The sequence below is a fragment of the Muscardinus avellanarius genome (assembly GCF_963383645.1).
Source record: "Muscardinus avellanarius genome assembly, chromosome: 13".
NCBI classification, from domain to species: domain Eukaryota; kingdom Metazoa; phylum Chordata; class Mammalia; order Rodentia; family Gliridae; genus Muscardinus; species Muscardinus avellanarius.
Genome location: NC_137799.1, coordinates 22,825,672 through 22,849,060, shown reverse-complemented (window position 1 = coordinate 22,849,060; position 23,389 = coordinate 22,825,672). Strand labels below are relative to the sequence as shown.

The window sequence follows — 23,389 nt, the reverse complement described above, 5'->3', positions numbered from 1 at the left end:
CCTGGACTCAGCAGGACAAAGAGGACCCTGTGCTCCCTTGGGTCATTCCACAGGCTCGTCTTCTCTGTTGGGTTGGAAGGCACAGGGGTCATGGCAGCATGGCCTGAGGGCACTGTGACATCGGAGTCCAGCTGGCCTTGGGCGCCACCTCCCCTTCCACAGGGAGCAGGCCCAGCTCAGCTACAGCTCTGCTGCTGACCAGCGGGGCAAGTCCCTGCTCCGTGTGGCCTTGGTTCGCCCTGGTCACCTCTGATGCCCCTTTCAGCTGTAAGTCTTGTAACCCTGTATTCTGGGCTCCCAGAGGGGGCTACTGGAGAGTGTCAGGAGCCAGGCCTCCCGCTGTCCTAGGCCCCCGTGATGCAGAGTGCCCTCTCTTTCAGATGCATTTCATCTTCTCCGATGAGGCCGTTCTTCTGTTTGATTTCTGGAGGGTCCACACTCCTGCAGGTAAGAATTGCGAAGCTCAGACTAGACTTGTAGCTTGGGATGCACTGTAGCACCAGCTAGTGGAGAACCTGGATTCTCTTTATTCATTGTAGGCATCTGGTGAGCCTGTCTTCTCCAGCATAAACATTGAGCGGGAACTTTACATTTACAATTCCATTTATAACCACAACCCTTCACAGTGCGAAGGTACTCGTTATCTTACTGACCCTCACAAGGCCCAGAGAGAGAGAAGCTGGGGGCCGGTGGGGGGGGGAGGGCAGCTTTCCCCTCAATTTCAGGGGAAGATACTGAAGCTGGAGAGGGGAGTGGACATTTGGGGTCACTCAGTGAGGGAGCAGGGGAGCCAGCACTGGATTCAGGCCTCATCTCGCTTCCTGGCACCTCCCTCACCCTGGGTTCCCCGCCCAGCACGAGATCTCAAGTTCACAGCAGCTGGGCCTCAGATGCCAGTTTGAAAGGGAAGAGTATTCCTTTGGCCCGAAAAGGCAGAATTTGATACTAGTTCATGATGGAGTTATTTTGTGTGTGTGTGGATACTGGGGATAGAACCCAGGGGCGTTCTACCTCCACACTATACCCCCAGCTCTATTTTTTAATTCTTTCTTTTGGAACAAGGTCTCACTAAGTTGCATAAGGCCTCACTAAGTAGCTGAGCCTGGCCGTGAACCACAATCCTCCTGTCTGAGAGGACAGCATTTGCCTCCCAAATGTTGGGGTTACAAGCATGCACCACCATTCCCAGCTTGGAGTTATTTTTCAATTTGAATACCTATCTTAAAAATAGACCAAGCTGGGTGTGATGGCGCATGCTTGTAATCCCAGTACTTGTGAGGCTGAGACAGGAGGATCACAGGTTTACGGCCAGCCTCAGCAACTTGTGAGGCCCTCCGCGATTCAATGAGATCCTGTTTCCAAATAAAGAATAAAAATAGGTCTGGAGGTGTAGCTCAGAGGTAGAATGCCCGTAACACACACACACACACACACACACACACACACACACACACACACACACCAAAAAAAAACAAACAAACAAACAAACAAACAAACAAACAAAAAATAGAAACAAGCTGGTCATGGTGGCACATGCCTATAATCCCAGTACTTGGGTGGCTGAGACAGGAGGATCTCAAATAAAATAAAAAAAATAAAATTGTTTCAAAATAAAAAAAATAAAATTGGGCTAGAGGTATAGCTAGAGGTAGAACACCCCAGGGTTTAGTACTCAATAACTTTAACACACACACACACACACACACACACACACACACACACACACACATATATGTGGTATATATAATTTTTTTTAAAACAGGGTCTCTTAAGCCAGCGAGGCCAGCTTCGAACCTGCGTGATCCTCCTGTCTCCGCCTCCCAAGTGCGGGGATTACAAGCCTGTGCCACCATACCCGGCTTCAGTTGTGGCTTTTAACTGAACCTCTACATGTGGCATCTCCTATGTCCTGGGCTTCCTTGTGGCAGGGTGGCTAGGTTCTGCACAGCCTCCTCCCTCTCACTTCATACATAGGTCCCCTTAGCTCACGTTTCTCCCTGTGGCTCAGAGTCAGTGTCGTCTCAAGCCTTGAAGTCACGCAGCATTACTTCTGCTCTATTGGTTGAGGCTATCACAAGGGTCTTCCTAGGTTAAATGGGAGAAAACATGGACGCAGCTCTTTATGACAGGAGTGTTAACACTAAGAGCAATGTGGGGTGGGATATCCTGGGGTGGCCATCCTTGGTCAATATAATGATCACAGATCCTGTGTAGCCACGGGGAGGAAGAAATGAGGCAGGTCTGTGAGCTAAGGGGACCCACGTATGAAGTGAGATGGAGGAGGCTGTGCAGACAGGATGCCGTCATTTAGAGTCAAGGTCTGTACACTGAGCCACAAAGGCTGCGCGGGGAGGAGGACCTAGGTCCTGGGACACTGGGAAGGAGACTGACTTTTCACTATAGCCCCTTTTATACTGTTCGAATTTTATCACATGGGTGCAATTACATGAGATTCGATGTTTTAAAAACCTACTTCTTTTGCAGATGATTTCCTCTGTGAGAAAAACCAGCCTACTGTGTTTCTTCTCTTATACTCAACACACTTCTGTGGCCAGATGTGTAGCTTTTCCCCACTGGCCAGTTTCCTTACACCAGCTGCATGTCTTAGGAGTCAGTTCTCACAGGAGCACAGTCCCATAAGACTACGGCCTCTGGACACCAACCACAAACCCAGGTTTTCTGTACTTGTGACTGATTCTAATATAAAATTGGGATCCCCTGAGCCCCTTCTTGCAGTCAGTTATTTGCTAGAATGGCTCACAGAACTCGAGGAATACTTTACATAAGCCTGATTAAGCCAGTGGCCATTGGTGACCCACTCAGTCCTCAGTCACTCTGGCCTCCCAGAGGCTGGAGTGGAGAGTTGAAAGTCCTAAGCACAGGATGATTCTCTGGCCATCCTGAGGCTGGCTGTCACAGCCCCAGCTAGGCATCTCATTAGCAACCAAAAGATGCCAGCAGCAAGTTTCCAAGCCTTTTAGGAGCTGCATGCCAGAAACCAGGGCAGAGACCAAATATATATCGCCCCCCCCCCCCCAATTTGGTGGTACTAGGGACTGGACTCAGGGACATTCTATTTCTGAACTATACCCCTTTCATTTTCATTTTTAAATTTGAAACATGGTCTTGGTAAGTTGCCATAGCTGGCCTCAAACCTGCAATCCTCTTGTCTCAGTCTCCCAAGAACTGGAGTACAGGCGTGTGCCACCATGCCTGGTTTACATATTTCTTATTATATCACAGAGCCCTCTAAAATATCATTCATTATTCCTCTACTTGTAAAAGAGGAATAATACTGGCAGTTAATTTTACATAGCAGCTCTAAAAGTATTTGATGTTTTCTCTAAAATAACTTATTGGGCTTTTCTCTATTATAAAAGTAATATACCCTCACAGAAGGAACTTCAGAGAAGCCAAAAATCAAAAACAAAAATAAAAAACCACCTGTGTCCTAATTTGCTGAGAGAACTATGATTCCCTTGCTGTACTCCCTTCCTTCCAGCTTTTCTTGTGTGCCTGCATGCAAACAGGAGTGCACCACATGGCTGGTGCTGCAGGCTTAAAATCCTCTCTTTTAGCCAGGCATGGTGGCACACGTTGTAATCCCAGTAGTTGGGAGGCTAAGACAGGAAGATCACAGGTTTGAGGACAGCCTCAGCAAGCAGTGAGACTCTCGCCAACCTAGTGAGACCCAAAATAAAAATAAAATCGGGCTGGGGGTTTAGAATGCCCCTGTGTTCAAACCCAGTGCCACCCCCCCCCAAAAAAAAACACCCAAAACCCCAAATATCCTTTCTTCTGCCTTTTTGAAACACACAGTACATTATCATTGTCTGTAGTCATATTGTTGTTGATGCAACACCAGATCCATTTCTCAACTCGGCCTCTTTGGACAGGCATGGCCCTTTCGGTGTTGGTGGTCCTGCTCCTGGCTGTACTCTATGAAGGCATCAAAGTGGGTAAAGCCAAGCTGCTCCACCAGGCCCTGGCCAGCCTGCCCAACCCCTCCAGCCAGCAGCTCATCTTGGAGACAGACCAGGATTCTGCAGGCTCAAACTCAGCTCTGGCCAGCAGCACTCACCTCAGGTACAGGGCCTGGACTGGAGAGTGGATAGCCCTCACAATCACCCTGAGAGGAAGGCCAGGCCCAGAGAGCATTAGCCCCAGCACCCAGGAAGGAACCTGAGCCCCAGGGAAGGACCAGGATCTGCCAGGCCGCAGTAAGGTGAACTGGAGCTCGGATGTCCTGGTGCCCGGGCCAAAGCTCTCTAATCAGCAGCCACTTGGGAGGCTCAGAGGGATTTCTGCAGGGAACTGTACTCTTCAGAACTCTTGGGCAGGCTCCTGTCTAGCAACATGGGTGGCCACCCAGCCCTGCCCCAAATCTTATGAGACTTCCAAACCCAGGAGAGAAGCTGCAGCCACCCCCAAGCCAATGGTAAGAATTGCTGTCAGCAATATATCCCACTTGGTGGGGGAGGGAGGAGCCTCCTTGCCATCCTTCCCACTCATCAGGTGATTTAGGGTCCCCAGTCTGCCTTATCTATAGCTTTATCTATGCTGAAAAAGCCCACCTACCTCTCCTGATGAGATTGATGTTCAGAGAGATTAAGACACTTGTGCTACAGCCAGGCTTGGTTGCATACAACTGTAATTCAAATACTTGGGAGGCCGAGACCTGAAGATCACAGATTTAAGGACAGCCTCAAAACTAGCTAGACTCTTAGCAACCTAGTGAGACCCTGTGTAAAAAAACAAACAGAAGAGCTGGGAGTGTAGCTTGGAGATCGAAGGCCCCTAAATCAACCCCCAGTACCACACATATACACACCAAAGGACATTTATCCTAGGCTGGGTGTAATGCATGGCAGAGCTGGGAACTGATCTGTTGTCAGAATTCCTACTCTTTCGATTGCCATCCTGCCTTCCATAGTAGATTCAGGGAGAAAAAATCTGGCTTATTGATGATTTCTTCTTATGCCTTATTTTCAAGGCAAATATACCATCATTTTCGCTTTTGCCTATGATGCCAGGAAGGTCAGAGCTAAATGTGGAAATGTCTCTTTAAAAAGCGATTTCTTGCCGGGTGTGTTGGTGCACGCCTTAATCCCGGGGACTTGGGAAGCTGAGACCAAAGGATTGTAAGGCCAACGTGGGTAGCTCAGAGAGACCCTGTCTCAAAATAAGAAGGGGTGGGATGTAGCTGAGTGGCAGAGCACCTCTAGGTTCAAATCCCAGTATGTCAAAAAGTGGAAAACCTATAATCCCAGTACTTGGGAGGCTGAGACAAGAGGACTGCAAGTTCAAGAACAGCCTCAGCAGTTTTGCAAGATTCTTAGCAACCAGTGAGATCCAGTTTCAAAGTAAAAAATAAAATGGGGCCGGGGGTGTAGCTTGGAGGTAGAAGGCCCCTGCGTTCAATCCCTAGTACCACAAAAGTAAAATTAAAAACAAATCTCTCCTGGGTTAAGTCTATGCTGTAACTCAGGGGCTTTCTACTCCCTGATATCAACTCCCCACTTCCAGCTCAGGACCAGCATTAATTGAGTTCTCTTTTTTTATCCAGGTGGTTTTTGTGTCACTTTGGCCAGTCCCTAGTCCATGTCATTCAGGTGGTCATCGGCTACTTCATGATGCTGGCTGTAATGTCCTACAATGCCTGGATTTTCTTCGGTGTGGTCCTGGGCTCCGCTGTGGGCTACTACCTGGCCTACCCACTTCTCACCTTCGCTTAGATGGCAAGGAAAGTGCAGGCACCGAGGCCACTGTGCTTCCAGCTGATTTTTCTTCTGATGGCCGTTCCTCACCTCCTTCCCAGCTCCTGGCAACTTTGAGCTGAAGCTAGTACTTACTCGCTGGAGTTCACAGGCCACTGCAGCTACCTCCCTCCTCAGCCAGCCAGAAAGGGGCCAGGGCCAAGCCTGGCACCTTAAGAAGGCTGCTGTAAGCTGGGCATGGTTGTGCACGCCTGTTAGCCCACCCACTACTTGGGAGGCTGAGGTAGGAGGATCAAAATTTCAAGGCCAGCCTTGGCAAGTTATCGAGACCCTGTTTCAAAGTAAAAAATAAAAAGGATTGGGTGTATAGCTCGGAGGTAAAGAACCCTTGGGGTTCAGCTCCCAGTACCATGAGGGAAAAAAAAAGAAAAGAAAAGAAAAGAAAAAAGATAGCTGCTATAACCAAAAAGAGAATGTAAAGCGTAGGGCCTGGGGACAGGGTTGTGTCGCACAACTGGAGAATTTCCAAAGATGTTCATGACAGGGAGATAGTTCTGGGTGGTGAAATCCTGTTTCAAAATAAAAAATAAAATGGGAGGGGAGGTGTAGCTTAGAGGTAAAAAGCCCCTGCGTTCAATCCCCAGTACCAAAAATACAAGATTAAAAACTAATCTCTTGATTAGTTTACCCAGGGCCACGAACCCGGAACCTGGATCCCCTCTCAGCTTTGTGCCTCACCTCCAGCAGATTCTTCCTCTAGACCTCCTGACCCTTTGCCCTGAGGGCACAGAGGCCAGGCTAGCTCCGTTGCTCACCGTTGTGCCTTTGGAATGCATTAAGATCGTCTCTTTTATGGATCATGTTGACAAACTAAGACTTTTCATCTCCCCAGCTGAACTGATTGGCAACTTTGCACACTTATTTAAAATAACTTTTAATGAACTGATTTCATTATGTGATGGATGGCTGCATCTGCTGAGGCTGTCTCCCTTCTGGGGAAGAATAAGTGACAGCAGACTGCAGGCCCCCGGCTTGCCCTCCTGCTGTACCGAGCTTCTGTCACACGTTAGACTGCAGGGAGGGCAGTCTACTGGCCAGGGAGTCTGCGGGGCTCTTCACGGTCTTAATGCCTCTCTTACCCAGATCCTCTTTTATGCAGAACAGAGAACTGCATTTAATAATATCCAGGGCTTAATGTTCTTATTTATTACTGCTCACTCATAATGACCTGGTTAGGAAACACAATTCAGTCACTGAAATGACTGATTAAGCCAGAGGGGATACTGGCCGAGGAGGCAGTAAGTCGTCAAACCAAAGCCAGTATGTTTTTATACTTAGATGGATTCTGGATATTTAAACCTCTTCACTTTCAGAAAAGCAAAGAGATCCAGGGAGAGAAAATCACTGCTATATGTGGTAATATCCATGTTCAAGTACCTCATGGGCAATATTAAAAGGTCTTAAGCTTTGGGAATTAAAAAAAATTAATAAATATATATTTTTAAACAGTCTGTAACTGCCTCTTTCTACTCATTCCACACATAAGTAACTCTTGTAACAACTGCAGGAGCTGAGGAGTGAATGGAGACACTGTACAAGCATCTGAGGACTGAGTCAGTCCACGTACTGAAGATGACTCTGTTTAGAGAAACAGCCCTGAACACTGTGCCTTCGGGTGGACACAACAAATGCCAACTTGATCATTCTTTTATTCATTTACAAGCATTAATTGGTGTCTGCTATATGAAAAGTAACTGTGAGCCGGGCGTGGTGACACAAGCGTGTAAGCCCAGTACTTAGGAGGCTGAGACAGGAGGATCTCAGGTTTGAGGCCAGCCTCAGCTACTTACTGAGTCCCTCTGCAACTTAGTGAGATCCTGTTTCAAAAATAAAGAATAAAAATTAGGGCTAGAGGTGTAGGTCAGAGGTATTAGAATGGTCCTGGGTTCAATCCCTAACACTGCAAAGAAAAGAAAAGTAACTGTCATCTGGACTTGTTATTGGCATTGTTATATGGCATTGTTATTAGCACTTTCTCCCTAAGGTCAGAAGCCAAAATAAAATGAGAGCTTTTTAATTTATAATAAGAACTCACAGGAAGTGGAGTGTCACCTCTAGGACTGCTTGCTGTAACCTCCTCCTGCACACAGGGACCTGGAAAGCTGCCTGTGTCTCAACAGGCTGGAGCTTTCAAATATTCGAGGGGGTGTCGATGGAGCCTCATCCAGCCACTGGCAAGTCCTGACCAGCTGAGGCTCCTCCGGGGGCACTGCTGAGGTGGGCTTCTTCAGGGGTGGTCAAAATCCTCAGTCTGACAGTCGATGTGTTTGAGGCTTTCGTGGTAGAGAGGCTTTTGTAAATCTGTGCTCTAATGCAGTGTCCTTCAGAGCCAAGTCACAAAAGGTGCTATTTTCCCTACTTAAAATTTTAAAATATTAACAGATACCTATATAGGCGCTTGTTATATGCTAGGCAGTATTCTAAGCACTTTATACAAATATTAACATGTAATGCTCACAATAAGGTAGAGACCCTTTCTGTCTAGTCTCGCGGCTAACCCACGCCGAGCCAGGGTTCCCTCAGGATCGGTGTCATCAGCTCAGCTGAGGGGGCTGGAGCTGAAGGGTAAGCACGTGGTGGGGCTGAGTGCTCCTGGAACATGGACGTGAACTCGGACTGTGAAGACTGAGCAGCCTGTGCTCTCAGGAGACCTATCTCTGACAAGCATCACTGGCTCCCTCTCCCAACCCAGTGGCGGTCCTGCACTACCTCTCTAGGCCTCAATTTCCTCCTCTACAGAACGAAGATAACAGCATCTTCTGCAATGGTCGCTGGGGATGAGTCTGTAAAAGGCCAGCCAGCAGTGCCTATTTGTTAAACAAGTTTAACACACTGGCATTCCTGCTGCCTGCCAGGGTGATGTCAGGCCAGGCCGAGAATGTGGGTTCCTATGTTATAAACATTTAAAGTCAAGGAACATTTTTCATAAAATTATTATAGTTTTTTTTTTGTGTGTGTGGTACTGGGGGTGGAACCCAGGGGCTTTTCTACCTCCAGGCTATACTCCCAGACCTATTTTATATTTTTTATTTGGAAACAGGGTCTCACTAAGTTGCTGAGAGCCTCACTAAGTAGATGAGGCTGGTTTCGAACCTGTGTGATCCTCCTGTCTCAGCCTCCCAAGCGCAGGGAAAAATTATTATAGTTTGAAGACTGCTTGCATAGTCTTTAGAAGATTCTGAAAATAAATAAAATGACCACGAATGTTTTCTCACTGCTGTTCTCTGCATTAGTCCTGGTTTCCCGAGTTCAGAGAAAATGCAAACTGCTAAGTGAAGAATCCCTTGGCTGCCGTGAACAATGGGAGGGGGGCACTCTCCTGCCTCCTCTGTAAGGCCACCTGGGCTGCAGGATCAAGTCTGCAGGGGCACTCGGACAACAGAACTCCTCAGGTAATCACAACACCCTGACCTTATGTGCTGAGATGAGCTGGGATAACAGAGTGGTGACTACCTATGAAAGCATAAAAGTTCCAGGGTTAGGTACCAGAAGAAAAATGTCACAATAATTCTGTGCACATGAACTGACTCAGTTATAACTCTTCCCTTAGATTCTCAAAGAGGAGCACAGAGAGCCCTGAGAACACTTGGTTTCTCCCTAAGGGCTAGATTCAAGTTTCAGTATAGACATTTATTTTAGTATTGTTAGCTTCAAATATTCATTGACCTCTTGTATAAGATTTAAGGCAGAGAAAAAAAGATGTGTATGTCCCAGGACCACAGGCCAGGCTGCTAAATGAACCAGATCAAGATGGTGTAAGCTCTGAACAGAATCGCCTTCAGGTAACAGGTCTTATTGCTGGGGCACAGATGATCCCTGGGAGGCCAAGTGGAGGGGGCTCAGATCAGTGTGAGAGGGAAAGAAGAGAAGAAAAAGCTTGGAAGAGGGCAGGACTCTGGTAGGCGATTGGCTGGAGGGGAACCTCCCAGCTCTTCCTCCAACTGAGACTCGTAGACAGACAGCGGTGGGCCGCTCAGGACACTGGTTCCGAAGACAGGGCCACAGTCTTCACCAGGCCAGGCGGGAGCTTGGAAGGTAATGACTGTCCTCAGAACGCTCACCTCCACCTCACCCTGTGGCTTGCCTAGCCCAGGGCTGGCTCTGCAAAATCACGCTTATGGAAGGGTCGGTGGAGAAACCTGTGTACCAGTTTCCTGGGTCTTCATCCCAGCCAGTCAATGTCATCATCATCATCGTCATCTCCAAAAAGGGGTGTTGGGGGCGGGCGTCCCTTCATGCTCTGACAAAACAGGAAAGAGGAGTCAGTCACCACCTGCCCCTGCCCAGCTGGCCTTCCCGCCTGTGGGTGAAGTGGTCCAACATCTTTTCCTGGCTCCAGCTAGAAAGGAGGTGTGCCAGAGGGACCAGCCCAGAGGCCAGTGACTAAATCCTTCCAGATAAAGCTGAGGTAAGCACGAAGGTGGGAGGGAGGGGGGAGAAGGAAGAGCCCATCTTTTTTTTTTTTTTTTGTGGGTCTGGGTATGGAACCCAGAGGCATTCGACATCCGAGCTACACCCCCTGCCCTGTTTTTTATTCTTTATTTTGAAACCGGGTCTCACTGAGTTGCGAAGGGCCTAAGTAGCTGAGGCTGGCTGCGAACCGCGATCCTCCGGTCTCAGCCTCCTGAATGCTGGGATTACAAGTGTGCGCCACCAGGCCCGGCTAAGAGCCCATCTTTCAACAGAGACAAAAAGACCAACTTTGTTTGACTAATTTTGTCGTTTATTTGTGAAGCACATGTATTGACAGATTTTCCTCTCATGTGGTAACTGACACAGACTGTGTGAAGAAAGAGGGTCACAGAGGCAAGATGGGAGTGGGGTAAAGCTACAGAGAGGCAGAGCAGTCTGCGAGAAGAGGAGATTCAGGAAGACAGAAGCAGGAGGTGGGAAGAGTACAGCCACACTGGAAACAACAGTTGCTGGGGCCTACGGGAGCCTGACTGGCTCTGGGTGTGACCTCGGCGTTGGAGAAGGATGAATTTAATTTAGAGGCTTGCCCACATTCCCAAGCAGATAATCCCCAGCTTCTCACAACCCTCGCCTTGTCTCTGGCTCGAACTTTGAGGGATAAAGGGAATCAAAGGGTGCTAGTTTAGCTCTTAAGCGTCCCCACAGGCCCATGTGTTAAAGGCTTAGTCCTTGCTTGGTGCTCCTACAACTTGTAGAAACGTTAAGAGATGGGGCCTAGTGAGAGGCTGTAAGTGACTGGAAGTGTGACCTTGAATGGGGCAGTGTGAGCCCAGCCCCTTCCTCCTCATTCTCCTTTGCTCCCTTCCTGGCCACGAGCTGAATGGCCTCGCTCTGCCACTTGCTCCCGCTATGACGCGCTGCCCCACTACGGGGCCAAGAAAAACAGGGCCAACCGACCGCGGACTGAAGCCTCTGAAACTGATCTAAACCGAACCTCTCTTAATAAGCTGATTTCCTTAGACATTTTGTTATGGTATCTGAAGCTAATGGGAGGGGCCATGGAGGAGACTCTCCCACCTTTTTTAAGACTTGGGCTCTTGGTCTTTTTCCTCTGGATATGCAAGAAAGAAGTCCCCTCGGGGGCAGCAGGGACTGGTACTAGAGATGGGTGCAAACCGCACAGTCTCTCCTAAGGTGCTTTCTGCTCCTTGAGCTACGACGGGTCAGGATCAGTCGTCACAGGAGCCAGGCTAAGGGAAGGCAGCATGTGGGTACAGAGGCCTCTGGCTAATCCCACTGTCCACCCACTAGCAGATCTTGTACTTCTCTCTGGGCACTGACTAAGTGATCACTAAGCTCTGACAGTACAGAATTTTTTGGTTTTTTTTTTTTTTTTTGGTGGTACTGGGGGTGGAACCCAGAGGCTTTCTACCTCCAGGCTATACTCCCAGACCTATTTTATATTTTATTTGGAAATAGGGTCTCACTATGTTGCTGAGAGCCTCACTAAGTAGCTGAGGCTGGCTTTGATCCTCCTGTCTCAGCCTCCCAAGCACGGGGATTACAAGCGTGCGCCACCACGCCCGGCCACAGTACAGGATTTTTGAGGGTTTGAGGCTAAGGTTTTCTGGCTAAGGTTCTGATTCTACGGTTACCAGCCTTATAACCTACATTACAGCCGGGCATGGTGGCACACGCTTGTAAACCCCGTGCTTGGGAGGTGGAGACAGGAGGATCACGCAGGTTTCACATAAAAATATAAAAATAGGTCTGGGAATGTAGCCTGGAGGTAGAAGGGCTTCCAGGAATCCCAGTACCACCAAAAAAAAAAAAAAAACCAAAAACCTACATTACATTATTTAATCTTCCTGAGACTCAGTCAGTCCTCTATAAAAAATGAGATAAAAGTGCTTACATCACTGGATTAGTAGAGAATTAAATGAGAAAGTGAAGGAATTTTAAGAGAACACAAGAAATAGATGTTAACTTAATGGTATTAGCATTAATGCCAATATCATGCTGCTTATTTTAAAATGCCAACTATATTCAGGATAGATACTTTTCTCCTGTTTCCCCTTCTTTTTCTTTTTTTAGTATACAATTTCTATTTAGTATTTCCAAATGAATATTTGATTCTTGGGAAGAAAGTCTAGCAGAAGGAAAGGCTACGCCCCGTAGGCAGGAAGGAGGGAAAGGCACAGTATGTAAAAGCTGGACCCAGATCTGCTGCGCCTTTATCGTCATTCTGGATGGTACACGAGGGAGCCAACACTGGCCTCGTTCCTCCTCACTATTTTTGTCTCTGTAAATACAGACTGAGTCTGAAGCTCATCTGTGCTTCCACACACATTTCATGTCAGTGAAATTCTTATCACAGCGGACAAAATGGCCAAGTGCCAGTCAGCAGCATTTTTACCTAGCACAATGGGGAACAGCAGATATATGAGCTCTAATCCAATCTGCTGCTGTCAGCAACACACCCTAGCTGGCCTTCTCTCTCTCTCTCTCTCTCTCTCTCTCTCTTCTCTCTCTCTCTCTCTCTCTCTCTCTCTCTCTCTCTCTCCCTCCCTCCCTCCCTCCCTCCCTCCCTCCCTCGCTTGCTCTGTAAAGTGGGGCTGTGCTGTCAGTACTGAGCCATCTGCTGCCCAAGGGTGTCATGATAATAAATCAAGGCAGCGGCTGAAGCAGGCTGAATGAGCTTAGGAACGGCGGCCTGAGCCGGAGCCTGGGGCGTTAGCCTCCGGCTGCCATGAACTCCCTCGAGGGCTCAGGTATGCCATGCTCGAGTCAGTTTCTTTGCCTGTGAAGATCCCAGCAAGATGATCTGCAAAGTCCTCCCCAATCCTAAACCAATAATCCCCTGAGCAGACCATGGCTTTGGATGTCAGGGCAGGGCTGAGCAGCCCGCCTTCCCTCGCCTCCCGTGGGGACGGTTCCCTGTGGCTCGGATTCCCTCAGGAGCGCAGTGGTACCTGACCGTCCCCACTGTGCCCACAGAGCTGCCCTGTCCTGGCCCCCAGCCGGCTCCCACAGGGCCCCGCGCACAGAGTCCAGGGAGCGGGCCACCAGCAGGCGCCGTTGTTCTTCTCTGAGCCGGTGGGGGAGGGCCCCCAGGCGGCAGTGTGAGGACTTGGCAGGGCCCGGGATTTCCTTACCACCTCATCTTCGTCCTCTTCCTCGGGCTGTGATTGGGGCCTGGGAACTTTCAGAGTTGCGCCTGGAAATAGTCCATCCTCTTCGTGCTCAGAGAGACTGAAGGAAAATCAAGTCACAAAAACGTTGAGGCTCCTGCTCCGGGCCACAGTGCCCACCGGCCGTGAGAGCCACCGGCGTGGGTTAGGAAGCACTCGCGACTCCTCCCACCCCGCGCTGGGGTCTCTTCCTGCAGCCTGTGCTGGTCTCCCCTTACCTACAGCCACAGCAGTCAAAAGTGAGACCACATCACTCTTCCGCTTAAATCCCCTTAAGAGCGTCTCGCTATACTTACCTAAAATTCAAACTTTGTGTATGCGGTAATGGGCATTGAACCCAGGGGTATTTTACCTCTGAGCTATACACCCAGCCCTATTTTATTTTTTATTTGAAAACAAGGTCTCACTAAGTTGCCAAGGGCCTTGGTAAATTGCTGAGGCTAGCCTCAAACCCGTGATCCTCCTGCTTCGGCCTCTCAAGTACTGGGATTTACAAGCATGCAACAATATGCTCAGCTCAAACTTTTTTTTTTGGTACTGGCCTTACTAAGTTACCAAGATAGGCTTCAAACCTGTGATCTTCCTGTCTCAACCTCTCAAGTACTAAGATTACAAGTGTGCACCACCATGCCTGGCTTCAAACTTTTTGGTTTTTTTTTTGTGTGTGTGTGTGGTATTGGAGGTGGAACCCAGGGGCATTTCTATCTCCGGGCTATACTCTCATACCTATTTTATACTTTATTTGGAAACAGGGTCTCACTAAGTTGCCGAGAGCCTCACTAAGTAGCTGAGGCTGGCTTTGAACCTGTGTGATCCCCTGTCTCAGCCTCCCAAGTGCAGGGATTACAAGCGTGCGCCACCACGCCCGGCTCCGGCTTCAAACTTAAAGCGACATAAATTCCCACAAACCTTGGCCCCTACTTAGTCCTCCAGCCTCTGCTTAGCACCACTCGCCTCCTCCTTACTGTGCCTTCTTTTAGTTCCTTGGCTGAGACACGTCACCTCCCACCACGGGCCCGTGCATGTGCGAGGCTCTCTCTGCAAGGTCTTCTTCCTGCTCTTGGTATGGCTCTTTCCTTTCCATTTTTGGATTTCAGTTAAATGTGCCCTAACCACCTTTTCTGATGTGGAATGTTCCCTCTTTATTCTGTTATAAAGCCCCCTTTTTTTTCTTTTTAGTACTTAACCTACTTTTATAAATATATAAGTACATATTTATTTGTCTTCCCTGCTAGCTCTCAAACTCATGAGTCACATCTATCCCCATGCCCACAAAGCCCGTACACAGCAAGTGTTGAAGAAATACACAGATGACTGAATGAGTAAACCAGCCGGTGTCTGAGGGAGGAGTTGCCAGACTTGGAGAAAACAGAAACGACCTCCGCATGTAGCGGCTCTGCCCCTGAGGCTGCTCAGAGGAACGTACCTGGAGCGCTGAGCGTGGTGGCTGGGTCTGAGGGCGGCTCCTGCGGCTGCTGAACCGGCCTCTGTGCCTAAGGGTAGCTCAGGGGAGCTAGCAACATCCTCGTCTCCACTGAGCTCTGGAGGCTGGAGCTCTCCTCCTGGGCTTTCAGGGCTTAAGGCCTGGGGGGCCCCCTTCGTAGGGTCTGCAGCCTGTGGCAGTCTTCTGGCGCTTTCTTGAGGGAGGTCATCTGGGGCCACTTCCCTGGTGCGCACCTTCCTCACTGGGTTGTCAGGCTCAGCTGCCATCAGGCCGGCAGCAAACGTTTCCTCAGCCTCAGAGTCCATGGCGACTGGGCCTGGAGGCTCAGGAGGAATTGAAGATGGGGGCCTCAGGACTTTCTGGGATGCAATGTCAGATGGTTCCAGTGGGAGAAAACCATCTTTGGCCTCTGAGAGTGCCTCGGCTTCTGAGGGCTCCCCTTCCCCTCTCTGTACACCTTCCTGGGGCGTGGGGAGAGCCGGCAGAGGTGACAGTTTGGCCTCCTCAACTACCCGCGCTGGCAGCGCTTCGGGGGCCTCCTGCCCCTCTATACTCGGAGGCGCTGGAGCCAGCCCAGGAGAGGCTAAGCCTGACCGCTGTCCTTCTTGACCACGGCTGTCTCCCTTCTCTGGCTCCTGCTGGTTCAACAACTGTAGAGTTACCATCTGTTCAAAAGCCAAGGAGGAGGAGCTGGTCACTGAAAGGAAAACAGCAGGCACTGCTAATTCCCCAGTCCTCACTAACATAGCTGTCATCTAGTTCAAAGGACTTCGTTTGTCTCTGTCAGAAAAGGCTAGCCATGGCTGCCCAGGGACGAGCCATTCCAGGCAGCCCACTTGCTGGTGAACAGCTTTGAGTACCTTTTTATTCATAATCCCTTAGAAGGGACATAAGCAACAGAATTTGCTTTCACCGACCCTTGCAGGGAGACACGGAGAGCAAGTGGCTGTACCTTGATGGTGTTCATGATGGTCCCAAGAATGGTCCTGCCGTCATAAGATTCTTCCAGCTCAAACTCTCTCCTCAATGACTGGAACACCTGGTTCATGATCTTCTTGACCTGTGTGGGCAACAAACATACACACTGCCAAAATTAAGTCATCGAAGGACACATTAAAATTCAAAGAGGGGTTTGGAACGCTAGAATGATGCTATCTTAGAATTCTACAGAGGAACACAGCAGGTCATGAAGACAGTATTAAATAACAAGCATACTTTGACAGGAGGGCCATGAGAGTTCCCTCCCACGTTTGGGCAAGCTGTGGTATGTATGCCCAAGAGTGTTTAAAGTGCCCCCTCCCTCCCTCCCTCCCACCATGGGCACCGCTGAGAGCTGCTGAGGGCTACGAGGATTAACTAACCAGCACTGGGAACACTCCCACCTTATTCTTCTTCAGTGACTTAGAGGAACTTCTCAGAGCTGGCAAAGGCTCGGAAGGTTAGGGCCCTGCAGGGTTTGCCACCAGGGTGGCTAGGTTCTAAAGGGTTAATTTTTAATCAGACAAGTGGTGCCTCACTAAGGTTAGAAAAACAGCTAGTGACATAACATACTGGTCACGTGCTTTCTGGATGCCTGATACGCACATTCGATCCTTTCAAATGACGTTCACTGCTTCTCTGAAATACCAGCTCACCTTCTCTGTGGGATCAGCAGCAGCTTCAAGCCCAGACACCTGGGACTTGTTCTTCTCCAGTTCCTTGATGTGCTGTTCATTTTGCTCTGTGAGAGCTGTGACTTGGGCCTGGAGGGCTAAGCACTGAGAAAAGAACAGATAGGGGCCGTGGCCATGGGAAACTGGCCTACACTGTGTGAAGGCCAGAAAAGCCCAAGCAGAGGAGAACCAGCCCAGACATCAACATCTTAACTGCAGACAGACCTGCTGGGACTACCCGTGCCCCCAGACCCGCTGATACGGAGCATGTTCTGTACCGCTCAACTCGGTCAGCTACACTTCCTCCTTCCCAGCAGAGTCACTTGACTTGTTCAGAATCAGATCAAAAGTATAATGAAGAGAGCGAGGGTGGTGGTAACTAGGCACATAAGCATTCCTCAGCAGCAGCAACCAGCCACCTACAAGCTTACCTCCAGGATCAGAGTCAGAGGCTTCCAGCCAGACTCTAAGGAAAGGAAGTGATGTGCAGGGATGGGACTCTGATACTGTGACCCTGCGCCGCCGTCGCCAGCACTCCCCTCTCCATGCCTGAGGCCAATGTGCCCCAAGCTCCATCCACCTCAGCACCATCGCCCAGGATGCTCTGCCTCCCTCTCTACCTTCCCACAGCTACTAGTCGAAGGTCACCTCCTTGGGGAGGCCTTCCCAGCTCCCCTAGGCACTTCCTCTTCTGCCCCCACCTCCATAGTTTGTGCATGCCTTTGTTTATCTTAATTGTGAGATTCTTTTTGTGTGTGTGTGTGGTACTGGGGATGGAATCCAGGGACACTGTACCTCCAAGATATACCCCCAGCCCTATTTTTTAGTCTTTTTATTTTTGAAACATGGTCTCACTGAGTTGTGAAGGGCCGTGCTAAGTAGCTGAGGCTGTCCGTGAACCAAGATCCTCCGGTCTCTGCCTCCCGAATGCTGGGATTACAAGTGTGTACCACCAGGCCCAGCTAACTGTGAGATTCTTGAGGGTATTAGGTCAGAGGGTGCATGGGGCCCGGTGGCTCTCAGAAGCATGGCTGTGCCATGATAACACATGGCAGTCTGACCCAGTCTAAGGAGCAGTTACCAAAAATGAGAAAACAGTCACAAGGGGGAACATTCCAACCCTGACCACGACCAAGGCCAGCCCCCACCACCTGTGAGCAACTGAGACCGCTGTTCCTGCGACCAGGCACTACCCTCTCCCTTGCTCCTGGCTGTTCCTGAAACCAGGTACTACTCCCTCCCCTGCTGCCCTGATATAAAAAGTTTCACTTCCTCTTAGTTATGCTGCTCTCCTATGGGACCCTGGCATCTTAACCGTGCCTGCAAAAAACTTTCCCTGACTGGACTGGACCAGCCTCCGGGGTCTCTAGTCTCTTGCCCCACACTGATCACCTTACACAGAGTTCTTCTTATGCCCTTTCTCGAATACAGTGGCTGGAAAATGACAATGAATATTTCTTTAATAAGTGAAGGCTCAGGTAATAACAGGAAACATGTTCCAGAACACTACTTCTGTTCTGCTTTTTCCAGGTCACTAACCTGTTTGTGAATCATAACTGACAAACTGCAGAGTTACCAAAGCATGGTTTTGTTTTCTAGCTATTAAACTGTCCAGACTAAAAGGGGCAAAAGGACTCAAACAGCCACTGGCCTGCAGGCAATGGGGCTGCTTAAGCTGCTGGACCAGGAAGCAGCTACCTTTTCCTGAAGGCGCGTCAGCTTCTGCTGGTGGGCGTCCCTCTGTGCACACACATCCTGGTACTGCTGCAGGTGCTCGTCCTTGGCAGAGGCCAACAGATGCTCACACTTGGCTTCCCACTGGGTCTGCAGCTCTGCTTGGGCAAGAGAGAGCTGCCAAGAGAAAGCAATGGCCATGTTCTGGGGGGTCTTGTTGCATCAAGAAAAGCCTATCCTCTATAAGAGAAAAGAACATGCTGACAGCCTGGACTTAATAGGAAGTGACTGTTTGGAGGAATTATTATTTTAAAGAAAAGGTACTTTTTAAATGGAAGGAGGAAGATTGGTTGTCATGACTCCAAAAGGTGTTCCAATGAGACAAGGGTAAGATTGTCTAGACAGGTCCCTTGATGACATGGCCATAACATGATCATCAGTTTTATAGGTGTGGACCCTAATATTTATTTATTTATTAATTAATATATTTATTTATGGTAGTACTGGGGATGGAACCCAGGGGCTTACTACCTCCGGGCTATACTCCCAGACCTGTTTTATATTTTATTTGGAAACAGGGTCTCACTAAGTTGCTGAGAGCCTCACTAAGTAGCTGAGGCTGGCTTCGAACCCGTGCGATCCTCCTGTCTCAGCCTCCCAAGCGCAGGGATTACAAGCGTGCACCTGGCTGGACCCTAAAATTTATAGGTTCAGACACTTGGTTCTTTTTTTTAGCAAAAATTCCCAGAGGCAACAAATCAAGTGCAGCAGTGTATTCTAATAACAGGGACACGCACACATATGAATTTTAAACATAAAATGAGAAGCTGGGCGCGGTGGCGCACGCTTGTAATCCCCGTGCTTGGGAGGCTGAGACAGGAGGATTGCACGGGTTCGAAGCCAGCCTCAGCTACTCAGTGAGGCTTCCAGCAACTTAGTGAGACCCTGTTTCAAATAAAATATAAAAAAGGTCTGGGAGTATAGCCCGGAGGTAGAAAGCTCTGGGTTCCACCCCCAGTACCACCAAAAAAAAAAAAAAAAAAAAAAAAAAAAAAAACATAAAATGAGAAAGGTTGCTGTCGAAGAATCTAGATATCCAGCTGTGTTCTGTGTCATCCCTGGTTTCCTTCCTGATTATCTAAATACATTTCTTCTTTTCACAAAGATGATAATGTGCCTAGAGGGTGATACTTGGAAGCCGAGGACTTTGCATGTTTACAATTTTTTTGTAAAATGTTTTTTCTTGATTTACTTATGTCATTAAATACTAAGTAAGCTTTTAAAAAGTAGTGAGGACGAGATGTGGTGGTGCACGCTGGTAATCCCAGCATCTGGGAGGCTGAGAAAGGAGGATCATAGTTTGTGGCCAGCCTCAGCTACTTAGTGAGGCCCTTCGCAACTCAGTTAAGACTCTGTTTCAAAATAAAGAATAAAAAATAGGGCTGGGGTGGCCGGGTGTGGAGGCGCACGCTTGTAATCCCCGCGCTTGGGAGGCAGAGACAGGAGGATCGCGCAGATTCGAAGCCAGCCGCGCTGGCTTAGGAGACCCTGTTTCCAAAAATAAAATAGGTCTGGGAATGTAGCCCGGAGATAGAAGGGCTTCTAGGAACCCCAGTACCCAAAAAAAAAAAAAAAAAAAATAGGGCTGGGGTGTAGCTCAGAGGTAGAATGCTCCTCGGTTCCATCCCCAGGACCACACACACAAAAAAGAGAGTCTCATCAACTTAGCAGGACGCTGTTTCAAAATAAGAATAAAATAGGCAAGGGGTGTAGTTCAGAGTTGGAATACTCCTGGGTTTAATCCCAGAACCACAAAAATAAACAAACAAACAAACAAATAAATAAAGTAAATTTTAAAAATGGGGAAGAAGACTCTCCACTTGATTCCTGGTGTCTCTGCATACACTGGCTTACCTTTCTCCAAGGTGAGCATATCAACATAAGAACGTCATCCTAACGTGTACATGCAATCGGGTATTACTTTGAATCTCGTTATGATGTATAAATGAAAGTGTAAGAGAGATGTCACGCTAAGGAGAAGGAAGAAAGGTGAGGACTAAGAGGCTTTCCTCGTCTCCAGAAGCCTCCACCTCCTTACCTGCTCTGCAGCTGCTTGGTCTGTGGACACCCGGGCCTTTTTCAAGAGCTGCCGTAGTTTATCCAGCTCCTCCTGATGGGACCTGCGGATCTCATCCATCTCCTCCTCGGCCTGGCAGCGCTCTTGAGCAGACTTCTTTTTCCTTTCTGAGAGATTCTTAGGGACAAGAGAAGGTATAGCCATTATAGCCGCTGGCTCTCCCATCAGCTCTAGCTGGTTACCAGAGGACAAGTAGGACGGTGGTGGGCAGGGGTTGAGGGTTATTGACCTTGACATGTTCTTACTCCATTGCTGGAAATGGCCCATTTTTAATTTAATTTTCCCTTTATATTAAACATTCTTGGCTATTGAGTGAGAAATACTGACAAAGAGAAGGCAAACAAAAGCTTTATCTGCTACTCTTTATCAAGAGTTCTCTCTCTCTCTCTCTCTCTCTCTCTCTCTCTCTCTCTCTCTCTCTCTCTCTCTCTTTTAACCAAGGTTTATTAGCTCTTTATCAAGAGACGGGGACCATCCTAACTTTGGCCAGGGTTTGAAAACAGACATTCTCATACCTCAATGGTGGAAAAATAAATAGGCACACTATCTTTGGATGGCAATTCTGTGACAAGTTTTTTAAAATATGGGAACATCACAATACCTGACTTCAAATTATACCTCAAAGTGATAATAATAAAAATGGCATGGTATTGGCACAAAAACAGGCACATAGACCAATGAAACAGAATAGAAGACTCAGAAACAAAGCTTCATATCTGTAACTAGATGATCTTTGATAAAGGTGCCAAAAACATATACTGGAAAAAGAATAGCCTTTTCAACAAATGGTCTTAGGAAAAGTGGCTATCCATATGTAGAAAAATGGAATTAAACCCTAATCCCTTACCTTGAACAAGAGTCAACTTGTACAATTTCAAAGATCTAAAAAGTAGACCAGAAACTTTGAAACTGCTAGAAGAGGGCATAGGACCAACATTCCAATATATAGGTACAGATAGAAAGTTTCTCAATATGACCTTGTAAGTTCAGAAAATTAAAACAAGAATTAATGAATGGAATGACATTAAATTAAAAAGCTTCTACACAGCAAAGGAAACTGTCACAAATCTATAGAGAAAGCCTACAGAATCAGAGAAGCTCTTCACTACTCAGCCACCTGACAAAGGTCTAATATGTAGAAGATACAAAGAGCTTAAAAAGCTTAACACTAAAAAAAAACCCAATCAAAAAATGGGCAAACTGAATAGACTCTTTTCAAAAGAAGAAATACAAATAGCAAACAAATATATAAAAAAAGTTCAACATCCTTAGCAATAAGGAAAATGCAAATTAAAACTACACTGAGATTCCATCTAGCTCTAGTTAGAATGGCGATCATCAAGAACACAATAATACATGCTGGTTGAGGATGTGGGGAATAGGAACTCTAGTACCACTGCTGGTGGTACTACCAACTAGTGCAGCTACTGTGGAGATCAGTGTGAAGGTTTCTCAGAAAATAGGGAATGAAACTACCATATCATCCAGCAATGAAGTTCCTGGGCATCTTCCCAAAGGAAATAAAATTAGAATTATAATGATACTTGCATATTCATGTTCATAGCAGCACAATGGCCAAATTATGAAATCAGTCTAGGTGTCTATCAACAGAAGAATGGACTACAAAACTTTGGTATATACACACAATGGAATTTTATTCAGCCATAAAGAAGAACAAAATCATGCCATTTACTGAAAAATGGGTGGAACTTGAGACTGTTAAACTGAGTATGGCCAATCTCAAAAGGAGTAGATGTATGTTTTTATCTTATATGTAAAAGCTAGAGAGAAATTTAGAAATAAGGGTAACATCAGATAGAAGAGCAGAGACTCCAGGGGAGTGAGTGAGAGGAACTGAGGGTCGAGTGGGGATGAAACCACAAAGACTGTAATAGCTGAAATAATGCTATGGATGTATATAAAATTACCAATTTCAATCTCAAAGCCATGCAGGGGGCGGAAGAGAGGAAAGAGGGAGAGACCTGGTGGGAAGAGCACCATGTAGTTTACTGTCACTCTATACCTCAATATGATATAAGATTATAATGCACCAAATAATACAAAAAATAAAAACTAAAAAGGGCTTGGGGCATAGCTCAGTGGTAGGATGCTTTTGGGTTCAATCTCTAGTACCACATACACACACACCAAAAAAAAAGAATGAAAAAAAGGAAGAAGATCTCATTTGTATGTAGTACAATGTCTACAATATTTTCTTAGAAAGCAGTAAACATAGCCAGGCATGGTGGCACACACTTGTAATCTCAGTACTTGGGAGGCTGCAACAGGAGGATAACAGGTTCATGGCTAGCCTCAGCTATTTAGTGAGACCCTATCTCAAAATATAGAAAATATAGAATAAAAATTAGGGCTGGGGGTATAGCTTGGCAGTAGAATGCCTGTTTCAATCCCCAGTACTGCAAACAAAAAAGAAAGCATTAAACATGTGCCCCTTATCATTTAAAAATGTTATCAGTCTATATGTATATGTATATGCACATGAGTATATATGTTTTAGATATACAGAAAATAATCTGGAAGATCATACATTGTTTATAGTTATTACCTCTAATATATGACATGAAAGAGGAGACAAGGTTAAAACTTTTTATTTTACACCTTTCTGTATTATTTCTGCTTGTTCTAGTGGGTACATACTATTTTAGTTTTTAAAAGAAAAGTAAAAATTTTATTAAACAGCTAACCCTGGCTACTTGGGCCCAAGAGAGAAATCTGGCTGGTACAACTTACCTTTTCCAGGGACTCCTTCTCAGCCCGAAGGTCAGTCAACTCCTCCTCCAGGGATGTCACCTTGAGTTCCAGCTGTTTCCGGCTCTGCTTTTCACTTTTGAATTTGGACTGTGCTTGCTCAGAGCTTTCTTGGAGCTCTGGAACATAAAAGAAGAGACTTGGCTGCAGAACCAGGGCTGCGGCTGGCGATGTGGCAACCCAGCAGCTCTTTCAAAGCTGTGTGTTTGTGTCGTCCAATCCTACCTCTCATGTGTCCTCCACATCACCTCACTGACCTGCAGTAAGAGTTATCAAGCCATAGGCGACTTTCCCACCAGACCATATTTACCTGCAGAAAGTCACCTTTCTAT

At 47.5% G+C, this 23,389-nt stretch overlaps 2 protein-coding genes across 2 annotated transcripts in view; one reads left to right on the top strand and one right to left on the bottom strand.

Annotated features, from left to right (window-relative positions):
• Positions 1–380: 380 nt before the first annotated feature.
• Positions 381–5,735, top strand: SLC31A2 (solute carrier family 31 member 2; the record flags this gene model as incomplete). Its single annotated transcript, XM_080709422.1, has 3 exons — positions 381–447; positions 3,897–4,086; positions 5,567–5,735. The coding sequence occupies 3 exons, from the start codon at positions 381–383 to the stop codon at positions 5,733–5,735; spliced, it is 426 nt and encodes a 141-aa protein (XP_080565548.1).
• A 4,204-nt stretch (positions 5,736–9,939) lies between these two features.
• The window catches only part of FKBP15 (FKBP prolyl isomerase family member 15), a gene marked incomplete at both ends in the record, with an annotated part of 85,119 nt that continues 71,669 nt past the window's right edge, over positions 9,940–23,389 (bottom strand). The window contains 8 exons of the mRNA XM_080709157.1: positions 9,940–10,017; positions 13,346–13,442; positions 14,808–15,490; positions 15,778–15,885; positions 16,460–16,582; positions 18,176–18,328; positions 20,250–20,405; positions 23,040–23,176. Of these exons, the coding sequence (XP_080565283.1) occupies positions 9,940–10,017; positions 13,346–13,442; positions 14,808–15,490; positions 15,778–15,885; positions 16,460–16,582; positions 18,176–18,328; positions 20,250–20,405; positions 23,040–23,176 (1,535 nt within the window). The remainder of the gene's footprint in view (positions 10,018–13,345; positions 13,443–14,807; positions 15,491–15,777; positions 15,886–16,459; positions 16,583–18,175; positions 18,329–20,249; positions 20,406–23,039; positions 23,177–23,389) is intronic.